The sequence below is a fragment of the Protobothrops mucrosquamatus genome, unplaced genomic scaffold (assembly GCF_001527695.2).
Source record: "Protobothrops mucrosquamatus isolate PMUCROS unplaced genomic scaffold, P.Mucros_1.0 scaffold1164, whole genome shotgun sequence".
Lineage (NCBI taxonomy): Eukaryota > Metazoa > Chordata > Lepidosauria > Squamata > Viperidae > Protobothrops > Protobothrops mucrosquamatus.
In genome coordinates this window covers 162,104-171,658 of record NW_015387379.1, presented here as the reverse complement: position 1 = coordinate 171,658, position 9,555 = coordinate 162,104, and the positions used below count along the sequence as shown (strand labels likewise).

Sequence of the window (9,555 nt, the reverse complement as noted above, 5' to 3'; positions counted from 1 at the left end):
AACCATTAATAAAGTTTGGAAACAAATAAGTGATTATGGTGAGCTAATCAGAAGATAATGATCCTCTGATGGATCTCCTAATTTGGCTCCTAGACCTCACTATTTGCATTGTGTTTTTAGTCGCTCTACACTGATTCAATGGATGCTTTTGGGAAACTTGTGAGGAGCATGGTGGAGGAACACCCAACATCTGAGCTAATGGATGAAATGTTCCAGGTGAGTAATGTCTGTTTGCTGACATTAGTTAATCTGCAATATGCAGCCAGTATAGTGGCTCAACCATTTCAACCAATTTTTGACTGGTTGATTTACAGTTAGGATTTCATCACATTCTGTGTATGAAAGGTTGATCGCATTGCAACTGGGCATTGAATCCAACTCTGTGATAGCATGATAAAAGGGATAAAACAATTTGGGCAAGACAACATCTGTGAAAAGCTGGCTGTCAGAATACCACATGATGAATGACTTGAAGACTGATTTATTCATTATAATTTTTTTATATCCGATTTAAACACCCTCTAGCAGGAAGGCAAGGTATAAGTATTTGAAATAAAAGTAAAAAAACATTGTTCTTGCATTACTCAATCTATTAGGGCCATCACAGTGATTGGTATCCCTCTTACATTCAATTACAAGACACAAATACTGTTGTATAAAAATAGCGATCCGATGTTATCCCAATAAACACAGTATTTTCAATTAGGCTAACATTTTTATATGTGCAGACAAATGTTAGTCCTGAAGCATGATATGTTTCATGAAATGCAATCATACTGCATTTGAAAGACTATTTCTTCACCCAATCCTCTCTAAATCTGTCAGACAATTGTTCTAAAAACTTGAAAAACTACATGTGCATTATCCTTATATATTATATTATTGCCTATTGTCCAACAATATACCAATGCAAATAGTTTTCTCCACATACCAGTGCTTTTAGTTTTTTTAAATGCAATATTCAAGCCTCATAGAAAATACTAGATTTATTATTATTTATAATTATTATTATGTTACCCCCCAAAAAAAATCTACCAGACCTATATCCCTAGTGTCTATGCCTTGATTCTCTCCCCCATCATGAAAACACATGCTCCCATAGCCAAGATGGGAAAAAAATAGGAAACTATTGTCTCCAATGGGAGGTTTTCCACGTCTCATGTCATGCAGGTATCTAGCAGAAGCAAAGGGTTTGGGTTTTTTTTCTTTTATTCACCATACATGACTTTTCCTCCCAAAAGGTCTGCCTCTCTAGATAGCAATGTGGGGGAAACCTGATTTCAAAATGGAATGAAATAATTAATAAAATTACTGGAGAAATCTATGACAGATTCTGATACCATCCTTCCTGTCTCCTTGCTTGGTCAACAGCTCATAGATCCTTGGTTCAGCGAAACAGAATGGAGCAGAGAGCGAGCGTTGCAAGCTATTTTCCATGCCCTTGTTGCATTTCAGGAGAAGGTTAATCTCCCTGTGAGTTTTCTGTTCTTCTCCTTGCTGCCAATCTGTGAGGGGACAAGAGACCTCATTCATTCATCTGGAGCATATATTGAACACTAGGATCTCTTGAACACTAGGATAGAGCTTACTGGGTTTATTCTTTCAGCCTTTAGATGTTTATCTTAAATGGGCTTGATATTTTTTATTTATTTAATATTTATTTATTTATTATTAATTATTGTATAAATAATTCTGTATTTATTTATTTATTTTTGTCATATTTATGTATTGTATATCAGAGGTGGTGACCCTTTGAGAGCTGTATGCAACAAAATTTCATTTTAATGTATACCGATTAGTGTACCATTCAAAGTGACAATAAAGTTATTATTCTATATTCTAATTAACCAGGACGAGAGAAACACTAGAAAGCCTATGTTTAGAGTAAATGTTGGGTTAAATTAATAATAATAATAATAATAATAATAATAATAATAATAATAATAATAATAATAATAATAACAATAATAATAATAATAATAATATCCCAGGTCCTTGGTAAGGACTCGATAGGTAGACAAAATGCCAAATCCAGTCTGAACATCTGGCTGACTGTGCGATGATCCATCATCATCATCATCATCATCATCATCATCATCATCATCATCATCATCATCATCATCATCAAGTTGGAAGGGACCTTGGAGGTCATCAAGTCCAACCCCCTGCTCATATATATGCACATAGGTACTACTTTATACTATGTCAGTGGCTCCCAACCTTTTCTATATCCCGCACCCCTAGAACGCTTCAGATATATTCTCGCACCCCTTACAAAAGTTCGAAGTAACAGCAACGGATTATGCATATACATTATAATTTTGAAAACCCAAGTTTTCACACCCACTGGAATATCATCTTGCACCCCCAGGGAACCCCTGTATTATGTGCTTGGAGAAAAGTAGCACTGTTTACATGAGTTGGATTGAGGGGCAAACTTGCCCAACCACTCTTGGCCTGGGAATCAGGTATCCTGCTCTGAATGGGGAGGGGAGAATTTAGGAAATGAAATATATCCAATCAAAGAAGAAAGAAATTTGTGTCCCAGTCTCAAGCAATGCCAAATGTTACAAATGACTTCATTTAGCCAAATCTCCAAGCCAAGTGTGCCACTCACATTTGAATTTTTATTTATTAGGTCTGTTTTAAAAAAAGATCAATGTGTTCTGTTTTGTAGTGGCTTGCTGTAGATAATGCCAAATAAAATTCAGCAATGTCAAAACAACCCCATTAGATCAGTAACAGAGTCATAAGCAAGTAAAATTAACCAATAAAACTAAGTCCACCAAATCTCATAGCCTATCTCAAAAAGTCTTGATAAAATGTTTTATTTCAGATGGGTTCTAAATGTTGGCGGCACAGGTACCTCATTTGCTTTTCTAGGAAAGGTGAAAGATAAGGATTCCCTTGAGTCAAACATGATTCCCGATGACTTCATCGGTATAGCCATGTTTTTATGGCAGACTTTAAGTGTATCAGAATGTGAGACATAATGTGATGTAGTAGATAAAAGCACCAGGCTAGAAAGCAGGAGAATGTGAGTTCTAGTCCCATCTTAAACACGAAGTTAGCTGGGTTGACTTGTGCCAGTCAGTTCTTCTCAGCCCTAGGAAGCAGGCAATGGTAACTTCTGAAATCTTGCCAAGAAAACTGCATGGATTTGTCTAAAGTGTCATCTGGAGTCAACACTGACTTGAAAGTGCTGGCACACACAAATCAGAACACCCTCCCCCAAAATAAGATAATTATGGAGACTGAAATAAAGGGGAAGACAAAAAAGCACGATTTAATGGAACTAAAACAGTGTGATAAGAAGTTTAAAGAATAAAAGGCAGTGCACAAAATAGTATATCGATGTGGAAGAAGCAAGGATCCTTTTCAAGGATGGAAGGATATGGAGAGGCAAAATAGTTTGGTGTTTAGTCACAGCTTATCTCACACTTATTGTACATAAATGTAGGTTATTTGGGAGAAGGGAAATTTTTCAAATATTCTGATTTTTCCCAGTATATTTTAAAATAATCTCTTTCTCTTTTCCTTATTGTTCTTCTCCTCCTTATTTGGCAGGAAGGAGAACATTTTCAACAATTTGGGTCCCGAGTTGCATTCCTAGCTCCATATACCTGTGACAATTCCATCCAATGCCGGCAGTGGGCTGCCCAATGCATCACCTGCCTCATTCATATACAAGGTAAGGACATTGCATGAATAAAGGCTTCCCAATCTTTGTTTGGTTTCCTTCACAAGAATCAAAGGCCTAAGGAACCAAAGGCATACAGTTGATCACTATCCTTATCAACACAACTCTAAAGGCAGCAGGATCAGGATTGTTGGTTGAGAAGATAAGGGAGGTTTAGAACATGCATATTTCCTTAATTTATATGTTACTAAGCAAATAATAAAATGGAAGTCAAGAGGCCTGCAAAAAGACAGGTCAAATCAGATCGTCAGTGGTGGAGACTTTGCTTCCTCAAGGCTCAACCTGAGTGTTAAGAAAAATTCAACAAGTCTTTAGATAAAATGGTTTTAACACATTCCTCCTTTCATCTGGAAGGCTGGATCATTCTACCAGATCTCTGCTGGAGATCTCATTCTGATAAAATAGCACCTATACTTCTGAGGGGATGTTAATTGATGATTCTGCCTAATGAGTAATCATCAGCTCAAAACCAAAACAATATTTAGTCTTATATTTAACAAAGTAGGCATTCGGCAGAAGCTGAACTAGTCAGAAAATGATTCAATCATTCCTCTCTCTCTTCTTTCAGCGAGGTCACAAGCTACATATGTGGAAGAAAAAGAAATGGAATCTGCTTATGCTAATCTACAGATAGAGGTTTTGGGGGATCTTCTCAGAGCATCTTCCAAAATGGCCAAGGTAACAGAATAACCAAGTTGGAAGGGACCTTGGAGGTCTTCTAGTCCAACCTCCTGCTCAGGCAGGAAGCCCTATACCATTCCAGACAAATGGTTGTCCAGTCTCTTCTTAAAAACTTCCAGTGTTGGAGCATTCACCACTTCTGGAGGCAGGTTGTTCCACTGATTAATTGTTCTAACTGTCAGGAAATTTGTCCTTCGTTCTAGGTTGATTCTCTCCTTGATTAGTTTCCATCCATTGCTTCTTGTCCTGCCTTCAGGCACTTTGGAGAATAGCTTCACTCCCTCTTCTTTGTGGCAGCCCCTGAGATATTGGAACACTGCTATCATGTCCCCCCTCATCCTTTTCTTCGTTAAACTAGACATACTCAATTCCAGCAACTGTTCCTTATTTGTAATTGTGATTTGAGCTGCAAGGATTTCTTTTTGGGGGGGCGGGGGGACAGGACACTGAGTAAATGCTGTCTGGAATCTTTGTTCATCTTGGAAAGGGAATGATGAGAATCAGGAAAGGCCCTCCAAGCTATATTTTCATAATACAACCTATTTGATTAATTTGGAGAAAAGTCTTTTTGGCCCCTACATTAGGGAAGTAAAGGAAACTGAAGCCAGAAGCTGGTTCTTAGTAGCTCTTAGTGTGCAGATCATATTAGTCTGCTATCTGATTGCATTCAGGAAGATGGTAAAGACTGAACTGTTCAGTAAAACATTATCAGGAGTTAAACTTCACAATCTTGTTATTTTTATTGATTAATTAGATGGGTGTTGATTTTGTTTAATTGGCTTAATTACTATTTTCGTTTATATCATGGGTGTGTAATTTTGAATCTATCACATAAACATTTCCAACTTTAACAAGATGTAAATTATATAAACAAGCAAATAAAGCATGAACCAACTGATGAGCTATAGATTTCTTATAATCTCATCTATTTCTGGTATGTTGACAGGTGGTCAGTGCTTATTTTCCACCAGATCAAGGCCTTGATTTTGTCGAGGGCATCCTGGAGGTTTTAGTGTCTGGAAACAAAATGTGTGCCATTTCTGCTGGTCACTGGCTCCTAACCATCCTTCAAGATTGTGGTAATGCAATGGAAGGACAGGTGATTCTTTGTCACAAAATGGACTTTTAAAACTTTGCTTCACATAAAGTAGGGTGGACATTTTTTGGTGGCCAGGAGTTAGTTGTAACACATTTTAGGAGGGCAAGTGCCCAGTGGGTAGAGCATGACTTTCCTCCCCTCCCAAATGTGGGAAGAAGATTTGGCGGGCAGATTCAGACATACCTATTTATGTATCACTTAAGTATTTCCTATTAAGGATGATTAAGACAGCTGCTCTTACATTTATGTAAACTTTCTTAAAATTGCAATTAATCTAATTATAGTAGAAATAGGCAATTGTAGGTCTAGAGCTGTACATAATTTTTGGACTGCTTTAGAAATTCGTACCCAAAAGATTAGATATCAGTAAGAGCCACTTGTTAAATTTAAGGGGATGACCCAAGTCCTTTATGTGCAATTATTATTTGACGTGCTTAACAAATGGGAGTGCAGGTATCTACATTGCTCCTTCTAGATCTCAGCAGTCCTGGATGTTTTCTACAGTCACTTGCCTATCATCAAGCAGGATGACCTAAGACAATTTCTCATGGATGCCTTGTCCATTGTAGCCCATTTTCATTTGGAAGCTGTGTTTAGCAGCCTGTTATGCCGGCGTCTTCCAATGGATAGGTATGTGACCAAATTTAAATCAAGATCTATAGTTGTTTGAGAAGGTGACTTCTTTATGTCAGCTCTACAGACCCAGGGAACCTTTGGATTTAAGCTAGTGGAGTTTAAGGAGGAGAGTAACCAACCTTTGACTTGTATATCTTTTTGTACCTAGATTCCCAGGAGAGGAGAAAAGGCTAGGGAAATGTAATCACTGTTTTTGAACATTTATATTATATTAGCCTATCAGGAAATAGAACTCTTGTACAGCAGTGTCTGATTGACCTTGACTTTTTCTAAATAGAGGAAAAGGAGGGAGGGATGGGGGGAATCTGCTTGTTGCATACAAAGTGGTTCTCATCCTGTGGTCCACTTTGAGGGCGCTCAATGTCATCAAAGGGAGGTCCATGAAGCCTTGAAGAAATGTTATGATTTTAATCTTCAAGTAAATCTGCAGTGATCCATGGTCCATGGCCACAAAAGGTATTTAAAGGGGGTCCATGGTGAAGAAAAGGTTGAAAACTACTGCATAACTCATGTGCTTAAGACAGAGATGTGTATTTTGTGTCAAGGGTAGCTTTCAATTTTGTGATTGTTAACTGGCATCAAAAAAGATGAAAGAAGGAAATAAGTGGCACTATACATTATGCATTCTGCCTTAAATTACACCCCATATAGGTATTGACAATGCATATTTTATTTATTGAATTGGTGCAAAGCTTATGAGATGATGCTTTTCTTTTGCCTTGCTGAATTTTAGTGAGACAGGTGAACTTTGGAGATCTCTGGGTAAAGATGCATCCCTGGCCTTGCTCATCCTTCCAAAGCTAGCAAGCAGAATAACAAAATCCACAGACTCAGGAACAATTTTGCACTTCACAAATGAGGATATTGTAGAATTTGCTGAAGAAGATCCTCTCAAAGTAAGTGAGGAAGAATAGGGTTTTTTTCTGTGAATCTCTTCAAGAAGACATTAGCATTCTGAATGGCCTAAGCATTAGATAACTGGAGTCTTTTGTAATAGAGGTTCATTTATTCTGAGAGATTCCTAGAAAAATGGAGATAAATGATGTGACTGCTGAAGAATGTTGAATCATCATAGCTGTGCATTGGCCCCATCTAGGTAGTCAGTTTACTAACACTCTCAAGCTCTGCAGAACAGTGTTAAAAATACTTTTGTTAGTTAGTTATCATCAATCAATGCTAATAAATGTTCTCAAGCAAGGATATGGGAAGACATGTATGGAAAACACTATATAAATGTAATAAATAAATAACAGAAGTTCTATTTCTACAAATAACATCGTTTTTTAAAAGGCCTAATGTGGTGCTGTATCTAGAAATGGCAGGGTGTCCTAACTATTAATCTAAAAATTCAACAAGTGTTAGCAGGAAAACTGAAGTTGCATTTTTTAATTTTCCCTAACCATTCTCCTTCAGTTCAATAATTAACATTTAATGTTTGTTTCTATAAGTATGAGATAAGTTTGGCAGAGTCATGAATTTTGTAGAACTTCTCCCAAGAAATGCAGCTGACATAGCTTTTATGACATTTTGTCACTAGGTGCATCATCTGTTTTATTGGGCATCATATTAACATATTAATATAACATATAATTAATATAACATATTAACAACAAGAAAAAGGTTAGGGAAACTGTAGGTCTGCTAAAGAGAGAGGATGGCAAGGAAATAACAGGCAAAAGTGAGAAAGCAGAGCTGCTTAACTCATTCTTTGCATCAGTCTTCACACAAAAAGAAACTACAGCCCAACATACCAAAAAAATCCACTGCAAAAGACAAACTAGAAACAAAAATTAAAATAAGCAAGAAAATGGTAAGAGAACACCTGTCTGACCTTGACGAATATAAATCACTGGGACCCGAAGACTACATCCCAGAGTTCTGAAGGAGCTGGCAGATGTTATCTCAGCACCACTGCACCATATCTTTCAAAAATCCTGGAGTACTATTTCCACTTCTTGAATCTGTGGCTTGTTGAATCTGTGGACTTAGAAAATAAAGGGTGCAGTTAAGGGTTAGCTCCTGCAGTTCACTCTTTCCTCCCAATAGTACTGGAAACAACCCTATATTGCCTGGGGCAACTTTTGATAAAGTCACAATTTAATGAACCATGTGATTGGGGGAAAGGTCCTCATGAAGCCTAAATGTCTATTACATTAAGCTTTGTCTTCCACTATCAGGGATTGGAAAGAAAATTCCAGATTTCAGTCTCCTCTTCTTTCTTTTCCCAGGCCACCTGTGCCATCTATGAAATCCTTTCTGTACTGCAAGTGAAAAAAGTCCTCCAGCAGGTGTTCCCAGAGCTCTTTTGTGCTCTGCTATGGCAGGTCAGCAAAACTTTGGGGCAAAAGATGCCTTTATCTGAAGGCCGACGGAAGCTGTTTCTAAGAGAACAACAACTATCTGAAGGCAACCCATGCAGGTAAGCCTTCCTCTCTTAACAGCTTGGCTTTTCTTGTAACAGTGGAACGAGAACTTCTTATAAAGTAAATTTGCTTCCAACAAGGATTTCCTAGTTAGCATGAACGTGGCCGACATAAACTGCTACTATTAAATATCACTCTTAACACACAAGCGTAGAGGGCTGGAGGCTTTGATATTCTATGCTGATGTTCTTTTTCTTGGATAGACTTTCTGTGTCAAGCCTGAAGGCTCTAGTATTAAAGCTCACCTGTGACCCATCATTGGCAGAAATCAGAGAAGTGAGTATATGGACATTACTCAGAGATCCTAAAACCCATCAGGAAGGTGTCTGTCTGCTAATACGGTAAGAGATTGTCAGTGATTACCTAATGGCTTTAAGTACAGGGACAACATAGCTCTTTGTACCAGTTTTGGAAAACACTGCTGAAAGAGTGTGTTAATTTATTTGTGTGCTTCTGGACACTGGCAAACTGGTGCTGAATAATAGGCCTTGCTCTGACCCAATAGCCTAACTTGTCTTGCATTCTTAAGCTTTCCTTAAGCCCTTCACTCACCATTGTTTCCCCAGGATTTAAAACAAAACATTAACTACATTAAAAATCTTTAAATAAAAATCTTGAGTTATTTTAACTATAACCCTACTATTAGATATGGATGGATGGAAGGAAGGATGGATGGATAGATGATAGGTATAGAGATAGAGATATATGATATCGATATATCTGATAAAGATAGATGATAGATATAGATGCAGATACAGATATAAATAGATATAGATGGAGATGGATGGAAATGAGATAAAGAGATAGAAATAGTGATAGAGATAGATAGATAGATAGATAGATAGATAGATAGATAGATAGATAGATAGATAGATAGATGGATGGATGGATGGATGGATGGATGGATGGATGGATGGATGGATGGATGGATGGATGGATGGATGGATGGATGGATAGATAGATAGATAGATAGATAGATAGATAGATAGATAGATAGATAGATAGATAGATAGATA

At 37.4% G+C, this 9,555-nt stretch overlaps 1 protein-coding gene across 1 annotated transcript in view; it reads left to right on the top strand.

The window, feature by feature from the left end:
- Window positions 1-120: 120 nt before the first annotated feature.
- LOC114922873 (maestro heat-like repeat-containing protein family member 2B) overlaps window positions 121-9,555 on the top strand; it is a gene marked incomplete at its 5' end in the record, with an annotated part of 22,126 nt that continues 12,691 nt past the window's right edge. The window contains 9 exons of the mRNA XM_029284985.1: window positions 121-216; window positions 1,372-1,473; window positions 3,568-3,691; window positions 4,269-4,378; window positions 5,328-5,480; window positions 5,956-6,110; window positions 6,850-7,012; window positions 8,345-8,535; window positions 8,743-8,880. Of these exons, the coding sequence (XP_029140818.1) occupies window positions 121-216; window positions 1,372-1,473; window positions 3,568-3,691; window positions 4,269-4,378; window positions 5,328-5,480; window positions 5,956-6,110; window positions 6,850-7,012; window positions 8,345-8,535; window positions 8,743-8,880 (1,232 nt within the window). The remainder of the gene's footprint in view (window positions 217-1,371; window positions 1,474-3,567; window positions 3,692-4,268; window positions 4,379-5,327; window positions 5,481-5,955; window positions 6,111-6,849; window positions 7,013-8,344; window positions 8,536-8,742; window positions 8,881-9,555) is intronic.